The 16,398-nt window shown below is 44.1% G+C and overlaps 1 protein-coding gene across 1 annotated transcript in view; it reads right to left on the bottom strand.

Moving 5' to 3' along the window:
• Positions 1-2,022: 2,022 nt before the first annotated feature.
• SLC35E1 (solute carrier family 35 member E1) overlaps positions 2,023-16,398 on the bottom strand; it is a 74,143-nt gene continuing 59,767 nt past the window's right edge. The window contains exon 6 of the mRNA XM_068271289.1: positions 2,023-2,985. Coding sequence (XP_068127390.1) covers positions 2,758-2,985 — 228 coding nt within the window. The 3' untranslated portion in view covers positions 2,023-2,757. The remainder of the gene's footprint in view (positions 2,986-16,398) is intronic.

A 16,398-nucleotide genomic window follows, 5' to 3' on the forward strand; every position in this document is an offset into this window, starting at 1 on the left:
AAAACAGGTATGACTAGACTTTAGGAATATGACAACTGATAGTTTAGAGACCTTCATTTCATGACCTTGCACTTTCCAACCAAAAAAAACTTACCGGTTTTGGTAGATCTTGCTACTTAAACTTGGAAATGCTTATGAAACACTGCTGTGTCATGCATTATATAAAGATGAGCTTCTGTGTGTCTCACAAATCTCACTAAACTGCAGTCACACCCCTTCATTCCAGCTTTTGTTTCCACTTATTTCACCACAGGGAAAATGTAAATGTAATGGATCATATATACACAACTGTTCACTTTCTCTTATTTAAAAACAATTTAACATAAGCGAGTTCCGCGGGTAACTTTGGAAAATTGCTATATTAGCCAGACGGAGATTTGCTTCTAATTTCTAAATTACACTTATAAAATCGCTAACCTGGCTAGCTGCTATATGGCGTTATAGGTCAAGCTGTGTTATAATACATGCACTGGCAAGACATGCTAATACCAACCCTTCCTTCATCGCCACATACATAGTTGATGTACAAGGTTTTTGAGTGAAAGTAAACAGTAGAAGATGAACATTAAGCTTTTGTTTTTCGGTTTAACTACATGAGTACCTAAAGTGTCCTATTGCACCATACACACTTTGTTACCTCTAAAGCAGCTTTAAAATGGTGCAGTCTCCCCAAGGGGTGTGTAATCACTTTATACAAACAGAACTGCTTGCACCAATATAAGGTAACAGTAAAGATTGCCAGCACAAAGCACCTCTTCTTTCATCTCACATTTACCTAAGACTTATTAAATACACAGTTTCCTGTTGTCAGATTGCGTAACCCTCATGGGTCAGTTTCAGGTCTTTAAAGTGAATCTGAGCCGACAATCAGGATCAAAATCAGATACTTACCTTAAGAGAAGGAAGCCTCAGGACCCTATTGAGGCTTCCCTCTCTACTTTGTTGTCCTCCGTTGCTGAGCAAGGCCCCCTCCACATCGGGTCCACGCATCTCCTCTTCCTATAGCGTGGCCTTGCAGTGACCACACGGGCAGTAAGCCGCAGACGCAGGCTTGCAAGAATACTATAGGGAAAAAAAAAAAAAAAAAAAAAAAAAAGAACGTGGCCCAGATGTGTTTAGCGACAATGCCTTGTCAGTAATCTTCCAGGGGGCGCACTGAGCAACGGGGGACAACTGAGTAGTGAGGAAAACCTTAATAGGATCCTGAGGCTTCCCTCACTTTGTATCTAATTTTGTACCAGAGCTTCGGTTCGGGTACTCTAAAATTATAATAGAGTTTGCCTTTATGCGGAAAAGTATAAAACTTAACTTCTCAGGAGGAATGGGTAGCTGAACACAGATTGTGCATTTGTCCAAGTTTTTAAAGTTTACAGAAGTATTTAAAGCGTACCTGAGGTGACGTGCGACATGAGATAAATATGGGTAAGTACAAACGTTAATTAGGCGGTTTCTTTTTTTGCTTTTTCTGCATGAAAGAGTTAACCTTCAGGCATGCTAGTAGTGTGACAGTTTCTCTCTGGTCAGACCTTTGTTGGATTATATTGTAACCCTCACTAACAAGGAATTACAGCCATTAAAAAAAAAAACTTTCCTGTAGGGGATAGATAAAAAAAGTCAATAGTTCATATATTTTAGCTCTAGTACACTTAATAGACTGCCACTGAGCAGAGACAACAAACATGAAATCTACTGTAAACGTTAGTCATAAAATTATGGGTTATCTAACGTCATTTTTAGGAGAAGGAAGATTAATACAATTGTTTATCACCAGTTTTCACCTCAGGTTCACTTTAAAGCAAACTTGAATTATAGAAAAAAAAAAGTAAGGCTTCATTAACAGGAACCTTTCAGACAATTCAATTGTGCCAGCTTTAAAACCTCTCCCCCTCCCTTTCCTCTGGGTACCGATTGTGTGGTCATGTGCTTCCTGTGGGGGTCGCCCCCCCCCCCCCCCCCCCATCAATAAAAAGGCCAGAGGGCGGTCATGTTAGTGACCGAGGAAGAGCCAAAACCACCATGACTTTTTACTCTCAGCAAAAGAAGAATCAGAAAAAGGGGATAGAGCTGAAACATTCTTCAAAGCTGGCACAGCAGAATGGCCAATAAAGCCTGCTATCGAATCAGCATTACGGTTATTTTGTTTAATATTACAGACCTGCTTTAAACAAGCAGCTGATATGCTGTAGGCATGTTCACCAACACGAATAAGATTATACATCTGTATAGATCTCCATTTGACACGACAAGCTGAATGACTGTTAGGATATACTGGAGTCACATGAAGAAATGTGAGGATACCCATGACTACTTTAAAGTCCAAAGCATGTATATCTTTAAACAAAAAAAGGCCCACAGATAAAGTGAGATTTCCAAAAGATGAGGAAAATGATGAATCTCTCCTACAAATTGTCTCCGCTACATACAGCCGCAGTTTGGAGGTGTGGAATTCCAGGGATATAATGACAGCAGAAAAGCACAACCAAACTTGGTGTAGTTTAGTCTAAGGATCGTGCACCCTCTGAGCGTGTCAACATCTTGATAAGAATCAGGGCCCAAGACAAAAACAAAGCTTTGATCATTCCTTACATATGAGCCCTCTGAGAATCTCCACTGCTTCCAATGGATAAGCAACAATCGATACTTTACTCCAACCAACAATAGGAACAAGTATAAGGTGTTTTTTTTAGTCAGGATTTGACTTGAAGCAGGTGGACCAGAGGAATGCCAAATAGGTCGCAGGGGAGGGGGGGTGATCATTCAGACATCGTATCGATTATGTGCATTTGGGTGGTTCTGTCGACTGTACTGAAAATGATCAGTTAGTACATTGGTCCGACCATACTGGTAGTCCCTTCCAGGAATAAAGGCAGTGATGCCGTTCTGGATCTTTTCAGGGTGGTTACGGTGGTGATCCAATCCTTGAATCTCTCCTGAGGACACAGGAAGTAATTGCTTCTTTGCCTCCTGGTTAGCATCATACTTGGCCTGAAACAACAAACATGAAAAAAATAAATTGTGGTAGACAGCAGCAGGCAGAACTGAAGATTCAGTAAAATCAAAGTGTTTCACTTACCTGGGGCTTCCTCAAGCCCCCTGCAGCCGTCCTGTCCCGTGCCGGTCCTCCATGATTCTCAGTTCTCCCACTGCGGTGCAGTTTCATTAACGCCAACTTGTAAGTCGACGGCAACTGCACAGCCCTGGCCACACGTATCCTTCACGTTCCCTTCCTACAGGATGCTATTGCGGACAGGAACCTTAAAAAGGATACGCGTGGCCAGGGCTGTGCAGGTGCAGTTGCCGGCGACTTACAAGTCGGCGGTAAAGAAATTGCACCGCGGTGGGAGAACAGAGGATCGTGGAGGACTGGCGCGGGACAGGACAGCAGCAGGGGGCTTGGGGAAACCCCAGGTAAGTGATTTTACTGAATCTTCAATTCACTTTAAAATGAATTGAAGATTTTAGCAAGAACATATTTAGAATTGTAATTTTTACCTGGCATTTTGTCTAAAACCTACAGTGGGATGCGAAAGTTTGGGCAACCTTGTTAAGTCATGATTTTTCTGTATAAATCGTTGGTTGTTATGATAAAATATATCAGTTATATACATCATCTAGGACCTAGGTTCTCAAGGTGTGGTACGCGTACCCCAGGGGGTACCTCTGATGGTTCCAGGGGGTACTTGTGCTTGATATACTTAACCAAAAATAAATGTAGGGTTTTAGAAAATGATAAATCTTATTTATACAAAACCAAATTAGTAATTTAGCTAATTTAAAACAATAGTAAATGCTTGGAAATTGTTTAGAACCAATTATGTACTACGATTAAACTATGTATTTCGTCAAGGGGTACTTGTGATAATGTTTACTATGTTAGGATACTTGAGTACAGGGTTATAAAAGGGGTACATACCAATAAAATGTTGAGAAACACTGATCTAGGAGACACATACAGTGATATTTGAGAAGTGAAATGAAGTTTATTGGATGTACAGAAAGTGCGCAATAATTGATTAAATAAAATTAGGCAGGTGCATAAGTTTGGGCACTTGTTATTTTATTGATTCCAAAACCTTTAGAACTAATTATTGGAACTCACATTGGCTTGGTAAGCTCAGTGACCCCTGACCTACATACATAGGTGAATCCAGTTATGAGAAAGTATTTAAGGGGGTCAATTGTAAGTTTCCCTCTTAATTTTCTCTGAAGAGTAGCAACATGGGGGTCTCAAAACAACTCTCAAATGGCCTGAAGACAAAGATTGTTCATCATTGTTTAAGGGAAGGATACAGAAAGCTGTCTCAGAGATTTCAGCTGTCTGTTTTCACAGTTAGGAACATATTTAGGAAATGGAAGACCACAGGCTCAGTTCAAGTTAAGGCTCAAAGTGGCAGACCAAGAAAAATCTCGCATAGACAGAAGCAACGAATGGTGAGGACAGTCAGAGTCAACCCACAGACCAGCCCCAAAGACTTACAACATCATATTGCTGCAGATGGAGTCACTGTGCATCATTCAACCATTCAGCGCACTTTACACAAGGAGATGCTGTATGAGAGAATGATGCAGAGGAAGCCTCTTCTCTGCCCACAGCACAAACCGAGCTAAAGAACATTTGGACAAGCCAGCTTCATTTTGGAATAAGGTGCTGTGGACTGATGAAACTAAATTTGAGTTATTTGGGCATAACAGGGGGCGTTCTGCATGGAGGAAAAAGACCACAGCATTCAAAAAAAAACAAAAAAAAACACATGTTACCTAAAGTAAAATGTGGTGGTTCCATCATGCTGTGGGATGTGTGGCCAGTGCAGGGACTGGGAATATTGTCAAAGTTGAGGGATGCATGGGTTCCACTCAGTATCAGCAGATTCTGGAGACCAATGTTCAGGAATCCGTGACAAAGCTGAAGCTGCGCCAGGGCTGGATCTTTCAACAAGACAACGACCCTAAACACTCAAAAGTAGTGGATGATTGGTGTCAGGACACCTTCTGGGGAAAAGGCACAGGAAACAAAAAACACGGGAGCCCAATAGTGTAATATGTTTAGTCAAAATTGTCAATGTAGAAGATAAGAATCTACTCACAAGAGTGGGTTGCAAGGGGGCAACCGACCACAGAAAGCAGGTGGAGACAATTAACCCGACTCCACTCGGGGTGGTCACTAAGGACCTGGATGCGGTCGCTCTCCTTGGAAAAAAGAAGGGAGGCAGATGTCCACCATGGTGTAAACCACATATGTTCTGCCTCCACCCCTCACACGGGTATCGTATGGGGGTTAGGGATGCACTAAATGGTTTAAAGAGGCGCCCTGGTGGTATATAAAAGCGTTTAAAAGCAGTTTAAAACCGAGAAAGCCTGTGCTACCAATAAAATCTTTTGTCCCTACAAAGATTTGTCGTCCTTGAGGTAAACAACCTCAAACCTTTCTCGGTTTTTTTTTTTAAACAATGTTTTATTTTGTTTTAAAGTTATATAACTTTCCTCATAGGATTTACAGCATTTGTCATAATACAATAGATGTACATGCTCTCGTTTTACAGGCAATTTATGCATTTTTCATTTCCAATAATTATAACAAGAAATATAGTCTGCATCCATCCCTAGAGGAAACCCTCCCCTCTCCCCTCTAAGAACAATAACCCCGTGGAGGCCCTTCCCCCCCCCCCTGAAAACCCCCTAGGGACCTGACCCTCCCCCCTCCTTTTGTCACTGTTTCTCTGTATACCGCCATTACAGCAAGTCTGGAGATCACCTTTTGGGGTCATAATTGAACCTTGTCATGCTTGATATTATGCTTCTATAGCCATGCATCTAATTCCATCATATCTTTAGCTTCCCCAAGCTTCCCTGCAAGTCTCTCATCGCATACCAAGATGTATATTTATAGGGCTCCATGATATCTCTAATTTCCTGTTGGGTGAAGGTGGCAGAGATAAATTTCCCCCATATTGCAAAGTGTTTCTTGGTGGACCTCTCTTTATGTTGCTTTGTCTCTAAATTGTCCAAGTTGAAAAGGTGCAACAGTTCTTCCTTTAGATCCCAGGTTGTGGGAACACTGGGGTAGATCCATTTGTTGTATATCACTTTCTTGGCCGTGATTAGAATAAGATGTGCCAACTTTGAGATTTGTGCAGGTATTGTTCCGTCTGAAGTTGGTTGTGAACCAGGTGCATAGTGAAACAAGCACAACTGTGGGGATAGATCAACATCGACATTGCAAACTTGCTTGATATAGATTTTGACCCTGTGCCAGTAGTTTTGTATCTTATCACACGCCCACATACAATGAAACAGATTAGCATCTGGAGTTGAGCATTTGGGACATTCGGGTTTGTAGTGTGAAGGTGGGGTCTTATATTTGATGTTAAAAGCGTACTTCGCTCTATGTATTAGTTTATAGTGGGATTCCCTCCAGTTTTCACTCAATATTAAAGACCTGACAAGTCTGTTCCCTTCTATGATGGCTTCCCCCAGATTCTCAGCTTCTATGTCTTTAAGCCAGGCCTTAAAGTTATTTTTTCCTATTGAGGCAAGATCTAATGATTGTAGGTTGTGGTGAATGTCTGCTAGTGACCTGGACCCTCCCTGCGGCTGTAGGAACCTATCAAAGGAGTCCGCCTGCATAATGGATGCGATGTCGGAGGTTTGTGAGTGAACAAAGGATTTTAGCTGTGCATAGAAGAGGAAATGGTGTTTTGGGACCCCATATAGTGCTCTTAGCTCTTGGAACGTATACCACCTTTTGTTCTTGAAGGACCACACATTCCCCAATTTAGTTATCCCCTTCCCTTCCCAGTCTAGGAATCCACTATGTGCTATACTGGCTGGAAAGGCTGGATGGCCCCATAAGGGCATGTATTTGGACAGGTGATATGGTTTATTGAAGAGCTTTCTAATTGCCTTCCATGTTGCCCAGGTGTCAATTATTGTCCTGCATTGCTTGAGTCTGGTCGGGAGGTGTCTAAAAGGTGTATGTAGGATTGCCATTGTGGTCCAGGGCTCCATTAAGGCTTCTTCAAGTTGTGTGTTTGAGTATATGTTAGTGTTTCTTACCCAATCCCTTACATGTCGGAAGAGGCACGCTAGATTATATAGTCGTATGTCTGGGAGTCCGACTCCTGCCCATTCCTTGGGTAATTTCAACTTAGCTATGGCTATTCGAGGTTTGCGACCCGCCCACAGGAATTTAGATATCATACTTTCTATTTCTTGGATGTCCTTATGTTTTAATAAGAGGGGGATAGTTTGTAGTGGGTAGAGAAGTCTTCCAAATATTACATTTTTGATTACAGCCGACCTCCCCATCAGGTTGAGTGGCAGAGATGTCCACCTTTGTAGTTGCTGTCTTATACTGTTAAAAAGAGGGACGTAGTTAAGAGTATATAGAGAGTTTGGGTCTCTTGTTAGCTTTATACCCAAATATTTCACTTGGGACCTTGTTGCTATGCCTAGTTCCTGTGCCACCATGGAGGAGTCATTCCCACTGGTTAAAAGTAATAGTTCACTTTTGTGTTTATTTACCCTAAACCCACTTTGTTGGCCTATGTGTTGTAATACTTGAAAGACCTTGGGAAGATCTTCTTTTGGGTTAGCCATAAACAACATTATGTCATCCGCAAACGCTGCTTGACTGACTGTCATAGTGCCTATTGGTATGCCCCTGATGTGTTTGTTCAGTGCTCTTAGTATCGGCTCTAAGGCTAGGTCAAAGAGTAGGGGAGAGAGGGGGCACCCCTGGCGTGTACCTTTTGTTAAGGGAAAACCTGTTGAGATGAAGCCTGGGGTGTAAATATGTGCCTTGGGGTTAGAGTGCATGGCTTTTATCAGGTTAACAAAGGGCCCTGAGAAGTTCATTTTTTCCAGGACTTTCCGCAGCCACCCCCAACGCACATTATCAAAGGCCTTTTCGGCATCTAATAATAAGATAGCATGATTACGGCATGTGGCCGGGTATGACCGCGCAAAGTCCAGGACTGTAAGCACCTTCCTAACATTCATAGTTGCCGATCTCTGTTTGATGAAGCCAGACTGTGTGGGACTGACCAATTTGTGCATAAGTTCTGCCAATCGTTTAGCTATTATTTTATTTAGGATCTTAATGTCCTGGTTCATCAGGGAGATGGGTCTGTATGCCTTAGGAAGCAAGGGATCTGTGCCCTGTTTTGGGAGAAGTTTAATATAAGCTGTCTGTGACGTTGGGGGCAATATTCCGTCGTGTATTATTGTATTGAACATAGATTTCAAAGGCTGGAGCAATTCCGTGCATAGTAACTTAAAGAATTCCGCCGAGAGACCATCTGGGCCTGGGGACTTATGATTTGCCAATTGTTTAATAGTCTTTAATTTCCTCTAGTGAGATATCCGCATTCAGGAATTCTAATTCTGTTTCAGATAAAGATGGCAAAGGGATATCTTTTAAGATACTGTCTATTTTGTTAGTGTCATCAATATCTGGTGTGTCCGCATATAGTTCTGCGTAGTATTGTTGCAGACATGTGTTTATGTTACGTGGGTCAGTTAAAATATTTCCTTTTGTGTCTTTTATAGCTGGTATGTGGGCCTGTGAGCGTTCTCCTTTGGTAATATTGCTGAGGAGTTTACCTATTTTATTGCCATATCTGCGAAATTTTATATCTGCAAATGCACTCGCCATGTCTTCCTTGGCTTTCAGCCACCTATCTGTTTCTGCCTTTGCTTTGAGCCACTCTTGACGATTTCTAGGGGATGAATCGTTTTGGTAAAGTTTGAGTGCCTCTCTGACCTTTTCTACTGCCTCTAAGTACTGCTTCTGCACCTGCTTCTTCTTGCCCCCTACATATCCCATGATTCTTCCCCTCAAGACTGGTTTGGCTGCCTCCCAGAACAGAATGGGGTCTACCATGTGTGCTTTATTATCTTCGTTGTACTCGGCCCACCATTGTCCTAGCAAAGCAGCAAACTTCTCATCCCCATATAGATGTGTAGGGAAGCGCCACAGGATGTCTGTTCCCCTTTGTATTGTTTCCCCTATCTCCAGCTGAACCGGGGAGTGATCTGAGATCAGCATATCCAGCACCTCTACCGAGATTATTTTATTTATTATTGGGGCTGATACTAACATGAAATCAAGACGTGCCCACATATCATGGGGACTGGAATAGAATGTATATTGTCTTTCATATGGATGCAGTAGCCTCCATATGTCTGTGAGGTGCATCTCTTTTGCAAAGCTATTTATGTTTTCTATCTTCTTTTTATATAATGCATTTAGTGTGTTATTTAGAGTTCTGTCCTCGTTGGCATCCATGATTGTGTTGAAATCCCCTCCCACTATCCAGCCGGAGACAGGGGACCCCAGTAGCAGGCTCTGCACCTCCAGCAGGTATTTTCTATTGTCCTCATTTGGCCCGTACAGATTTACTATTTGAACCTTATCCCCATTTATGGTACCTCTTATCGATACCCATCGCCCTTCACCATCATGCTTCACCTCATCGAGATTAAATCTCAGGTTTTTATGTATTAGGATCATGACCCCTGCCTTTCTTCCTATTGCTGGGGAACCAAATACTTGTCCCACCCAATATTTTTTAAGAAAATTATAGTGCTCTTGAGCCAGGTGCGTCTCTTGTATTAAGGCCACTTCCGTTCGTAGTTTCTTAAGGTGGCGGAGCACCATTGAGCGTTTACGTGGTGTTCTAAGCCCCTTTACATTCCAACTACAAATTTTGATCACCATGGCGATTCAGGGGGGATGGGTATCGTTCAGCATGTGCATCATGTTCGTATACAATTTCTTAGCATTAGAGAAACAGTGACAATTCCCTCCCCCCAGACTTATTCCCTTCCCCAAAATCACCCAAAGCATATAATACAACATCTTATACTTTACATGACCCGGCCAGGCCTGGCCTGATTTCTGGACTGTATCCAGTTCGCCTTGTGTGAACCTGCAACGCGACTCCACTTCTTCCCTAAAAAAGAGAAGGGCCAGGCACAGGGCCTTAACTCCTAGGCTTATTAACTGGTGAGTATTTAACTTTTATACAGCCGAACTGAGGCTAGTCACAACCCATCCCATAGGATGGCATAGAGGGTTCATGTCGCTTCACTGAAAAGTCTTTCGTTTCCACGATCTCCTATTACATTGGTTGGGTTTATATTGTGGGTGATCAGTGCCCGCCATCTTCTTGACACGTCTCATCCTGTGTCGTTTGTTCGCGGGGGTGACCTGTTGGCGGCTATTGCTGCTGTATCTTTGCCCAGGAACAAGGATTCCGCTTCCTGGGGGGTTTTCAGGGTATGTGTAACTCCCCCTTCATCAGTGACTTTTAGAATGGCAGGATACAGCAAGGTAAATCTCCATTTTCTCTGCACACATTCACTGCATGCTGCATTAAATTTCTGCCTCATCTTTGAAACCTCCAGTGAAAAGTCATTGAACAGCCTGAGCGCTGTGCCTTTGTATTCCAGACGCTGATCGCTTTGCCTGTATGTGCGCAGTATGGCAGTTTTATCCGCGTAGTCCAGATATTTGATCATGACTACCCTTGGCTTCCCGCTGCGATTTATCTCCTTAGGGGGGCCCACTCTGTGGGCTCTTTCCACTTTACAAGGTGTGGGGAGACCCAGGATCTGTGGTATCTCCTCTGAGCATATCTTGTGGAGTGTATCCGCTGCGAATGATTCTGGGAGGCCTACCAGTCTCAAGTTACTTCGCCTAGAGCGGTTTTCCAGGTCCTGAATTTTTTCATGCATCTCCTTGTTTTCTGCAAGGACTCTGTCTAGTTTTGTTGTTTGGCCGGCAGTTTCATCTTCTATGTCGGAGATGCGCCGTTCAGTTTGCGTTATGCGCTGGTTTTGGGCCTGCAGCTCCTTATATACTTTTTTCAGGGTCTGCTGCACGGCTCCCTTTATCATTGATTCTAAGTCAGGCCTCAGTTGTTTAACTACAGCTGCCGCTATTTTATCATATTCAGTCATATCAGACTCACCCCCAGTTGTTTCTTCTTCGCTATCCGAATCCCCTTCCTGGTGGATCTGGCTCTCCGCCTCCTCTGAGGCCTGGGATGGTGGTGGGGACTTCTCTCCCGCGCCTGCTTTAGTTTTGCTCATGGGCGCCATCTTGTCTTCTAGCGCGCTGTCTCCCCGACTGTCTTTGCGGGTGAGATACTTGTCCATCTCCTTTCCGGACGGTCTGCGGAGGTCTGTGTGTCTCCCTGCCGTTGCCTATGTGAAGCGGGCACTTTCGCTGTTTGTGGGCTCGGCTGGGGTCTGTTCACGGAGCGGAGCTCAGTAGCTAGCCTCCTCTCATCGCGGCGCCGGAACCGGAAGTCTTTCAGCAGCCCTTAGTCAGACCTCAATCAGCGGGCGACCCGACCAGGAAAAGCCCTTTCTCGGTTTTAAACTGCTTTTAAACGCTTTTATATACCACCAGGGCGCCTCTTTAAACCATTTAGTGCTAAACACTCAAAATTTCACTAAGGCATTCATGCAGAGGAACACATACAATGTTCTGGAACGGCAATCACAGTCCCCAGACATCAATATAATTGAAAATCTGTGGAGTTATTTAAAGCGGTATTGTCACCATAAAAATCAAATTTCAACAGCAACTGGTCTGAGTGTATTAAGTGACAAAGATGCTAATACTGCATTCAAAACTTTTGCTGTTATGGTATGGAGTTATCACATACTTTAGGAGCACTGGCCCTAGTGCCAAAAAGTTGAATGCTGGGAGTTATTTTTATCTATAATATATTCCTCCTCCTCCTTTTATTTCCCTGCCTAGCTGATCACAGACTCTGAGAGGGGGGCAGCTAATGAATACACAATGAGCAAGAGAAAGGAGGGGGGGAAACAAGAGTCAGGGAGGATATGATGTCAGCATTAGCTTGGCAAGATGGCCTCCTGCCTAGACTAGGATTTTCTGCTTTTCCTTTGTAAAATTCACAGGAATCATTACGTGGATAGCACAATACATCTGTTATGCAAGTAGAAGTAGTATTTATCTACATATATATGTGTTTTTTATTTTTAGGTTAGCATGGGTGTCGCTTGTTCTTTAAAGAGAGCCGTCCATGCTCGGAACCCATCAAACCTGAATAAACTATAGATGTTTTGTAAAGAGGAATGGTCCAAAATACCTTCAACCAGAAGCCAGACTAATTGGAACCTATAGGAAGCATTTAGAGTCTGTAATTTCTCAAAATAACTCACTAAATATTGATTTCATTTCTTTTTTGTGGTGCCCAAATTTATGCACCTGCCTAATTTTATTTAAACAATTATTGCGCACTTTATGTAAATCCAATAAACTTCATTTCACTGCTCAAATATCACTGTGTGTGTCTCCTATATGATATATTTAACTGACTTTATCGTAACAACCAACAATTTATACAGGAAAATCATGACGATTAACAAGGTTGCCCAAACTGTCGCATCCCACTGTATTTAATTTGCATTTGCCGTACATTTAGTATAGTCACAAATGAGATTGGCGCAAGTGGGCCAATAGTATTTATATGTAATTTTATTTTACCAATATTATTAAATTGTTAATATAATGCTCATACCAAAACGCCTAATCCCTTCTCTCACACTAACCCTCCTCCTCCAACTACACACAACACCAGGGCCAGATTTACCATCAGGCACTGTAGGCACGTGCCTATAGGCACCTGATGCTGGAAATGTGGCTCACTCCCCTCCACAAGTGCCTCCCTCCTTCCCTATGCAGTCCCAAGCAGAGTGCAAATAAGAGGATATTCACCAGAGTCTGCGCATTTCACTGAACAGTTTTTTCCCTTCAGCCGGGGGCACCTCTAGCTACCTAATATTTAGGGGCACCTTCAGCTACTTATGAGGTGCATGGGAAGTAAGGGAGACGTGACAGCTGGGCCAGCCAGCATACTGGTGCGGTTTAGCAGGTGTTTGTGGGTTAGTGGAGGGCAATGTCTAGGATGCCAGGACATCTGTGCCTATAGGCTCCTGTGATGTAAATCCAGTCCTGCCCAACACTAACCCTCCTACTACTGCTACTTCTAATACTAACCTCACTGCTGCCACACCTAACTAACCTTCCTACCGCTGCACCTAACACTATCCTCACTGCCGCCACACCTAAAGCTAACCTCACTGCCACCACACCTAACACTAACCTTCCTTTCACTAGACCCTACGCGAACCTTTCTTTCCAATATTCACTTACAGATTGTCATACCATTGCACCAGCACTTCCCGATTGTCATAATGAATTGCCAAGTGGGCCCAATCTAAGCACCCTGGTACACTATAGCCACCAGGGCTGTGGAGTCGGTCCAAAAATCCACCGACTCCGACTCCTCAGTTTAGGATTCCACCGACTCCGACTCCACGACTCCTCTAATTTGCATATTACAATTTTGTTGATTAAAAGTATGTAACATGAAATTTGTCTCTTAACTGCCAACGCTTAGGAATTTTACAAGACAACTGAAGTGAGAAGGATATGTAGACTACTATATTTATTCCCCTTAGACTAAAACTAGTCCTTGGTAAGAGTACTTGTAAAAGGTACAAACCAGAACAAAGAACATCTATCAGGCCCTAGGCAATGTAACTGTGGGTACATGTAAGAATGATGTGCAGGTACTCTGCAGGGGAATGAGGAGATTCTTCCTCTATTACACATTCTTCATGCACAATCTGAACAAGGTTTATGGGTGACAGACAACACCTCTGTGTTCAATGTGCACAGCATTCTCAGTGTATTCCCTGCAGCTCTGTGGGGAGTGCATATGTAGAGTTTAGTACTACTGTGTAACAAAGTAAACCTGAGACAGATGAACTTAAAGTTTTATACATACCTGGGGCTTCCTCCAGCCGCCTTCAGGATAATCAGTCCCTCGTTGTCCTCCTCCACCACCTGGATCTTCTGCTATGGAGTCCAGGTAATTGAGCCAGTCGGGCGTAGTGCGCATGCACACACTCCACCGCCAGGAGCATACAACACCTGTGCAGCACTATTGCGCAGGTGCAGAATGTTCCTGGCTGTGGGAGCGGCATTTGGCCGGACAGTGCTGACTGGCTGAATTACCATAGCAGAAGATCCGGGTGGTGGAGGACAGCGAGGGACTGATTAGCCTGAAGGGGGCTGGAGGAAGCCCCAGGTATGTATAAAACTTTACTTTTCATCCGTCTCCGGTACCCTTTAATTTGTAGTCACCAAACCAAATTTTAACAACATATCAAATTATTTGATTTCATGAGCAAAGGGAGTGCATACATTTGCATAAATCAGCATCAGTGCAGAATTATTTCCATCTCATTGACCATCTCTATTAGTGACACAGCTACACATCAGGCTTTATTCGTACAGCATAGATGTTATTTAGTATATATAAGAGATTCCTGTGTACACATCATATATACAGTCACAATCAGATATGTGTATCTGACCTTAAAAATACGGGGACTGCTTTATTGAAGCAGCACAACTAATTTTGATTGGTTTATTTCATTTTTGTGGACTAAGCACAGCTATTACTGTATATATACACATTATTTTTAATGACTTATCTGAGAAATAGAACATTTTATCATATTTTCTATTTTAATTACAGTTACAAATTCATTAGGAGTCGGAGTCGGTGCATTTTTTCCCGACTCCAGGCACCCAAAATTGCCCGACTCCACAGCCCTGATAGCCATAATTAACATTGCAGGCTATGGTACTGCCAAGGACATCATAAGTAAGCCATTGTCCTTTTCATTCAGTTTATTTCCCATACAAATTTGTAAGCTCTCATTCTAGTGGACATCTAGTAAATAAATAAATAAAGTAAAGTAAGTAAATAAATAAATAAAATAAACCTCTAACAAAGTTGACAAACTTTTTAGACTTCGCTCAGGCGGACACAGGACTCATAACACACACAGACTACTTTGGCATAGATGCCACTGAAAAAATAAATTAACCACTTGAGGACCCACCCTTTACCCCCCCTTAAGGACCAGCGCTGTTTGTTGTGATCTGTGCTGGGTGGGCTCTGCAGCCCCTAGCACAGATCAGGTAGCAGGCAGAGCGATCAGATCGCCCCCCTTTTTTCCCCATTAGGGGGATGATGTGCTGGGGGGGTCTGATCGCTCCTGCCTGCTGGGTGTTGCGGGGGGGGGGGGCACCTCAAAGTCCCCCTCCGCGGTGAAATTCCCCCCTCCCTCTCCTACCTGTCCCCTCCCCGGTGATCCGGGCTGCACAGGACGCTATCCGTCCTGTGCAGCCAGTGACAGGACGTCCCGTCACATGGCGGCGATCCCCGGCCGCTGATTGGCCGGGGATCGCCGATCTGCCGCGCCGTACAATGTAAACAAAGCAGATTATTTCCGCTTGTGTTTACATTTAGCCTGCTATTCACGGAGCCCCCCGCCGTGATGCGGCTGCTTCCTGATTAATCAGACTGCAGCTGGCGACGCAGTACTGCGTCGCTGGTCCTGCAGCTGCCACTTTGCCGACGCACGGTATAAGCGTGCGGTCGGCAAGTGGTTAAAAAAGCAAGCTGTGGCAGGAAGCTTACTCCCTTTCCTTTTAGTACAAAGCTAACAGCAGTGCAGAGCGCTCTGCATAAATCTTAGCAACCCCCACCACCACTTCCCCAAAAAAGGGGCTATTGGCATAATAAATAGGTAAAAAAAAAAAAAAAAAACCTACCTTTTAGAATACTGTATACTTAAAGGCGTTATCAGGCAATCACGCAGTCCGATCCAGCCCACGTGGCGGTGACTGACAGCGCCGCTCGTGCAGGCGCTGCGACCTGGAGGTCGGCCTGACATTGTCGGGGACCGGGAGCAAGCTGCGGCGAGGGACATGCTGGGAGCTTGGGGCTGGAAGAAGAAGGTAAGTAGCACTTATTTTCTTCAGATTGCCTGATAACTCCTTTAACCTTCCTGGCGGTAACCCCGAAAGTAGTTCAGAGTAAGCCGCGCAGGAGGTTTTCTCAGGTCCTGCTGGGCCGATTTGCTTCATTTTTTTTTTTTGCTGAACGCAGCTAGCACTTTGCTAGCTGCGTCAGCACACCGATCGCCGCCGCCCCGCGCTCGCCGCTATCCGTCGCGCCGCCCCCCCCCCCCCCCCCACAGACCCCGTGCACTGCCTGGCCAATCAGTGCCAGGCAGCGCCGAGGGATGGATCGGGACTCCCAATGACGTCACGACATCGCTGACGTCATCCCGCCCCGTTGCCATGGCGACGGGGGAAGCCCTCCAGGAAATCCCGTTCTTTGAACGGGATTTCCTGATTGGATATCGCCGAAGGCGATCGAAGCGGGCGGGGGGATGCCGCTGAGCAGCCTTGGGCTCGCTACATGATTTTAACATAAAAAAAAAAAAAAACTGCTGCGCTGCCTCCTGGCGGAAATCATTAGACCGCCAGGAGGGTTA

Source organism: Hyperolius riggenbachi, chromosome 1, assembly GCF_040937935.1.
Source record: "Hyperolius riggenbachi isolate aHypRig1 chromosome 1, aHypRig1.pri, whole genome shotgun sequence".
Taxonomy (NCBI): domain Eukaryota; kingdom Metazoa; phylum Chordata; class Amphibia; order Anura; family Hyperoliidae; genus Hyperolius; species Hyperolius riggenbachi.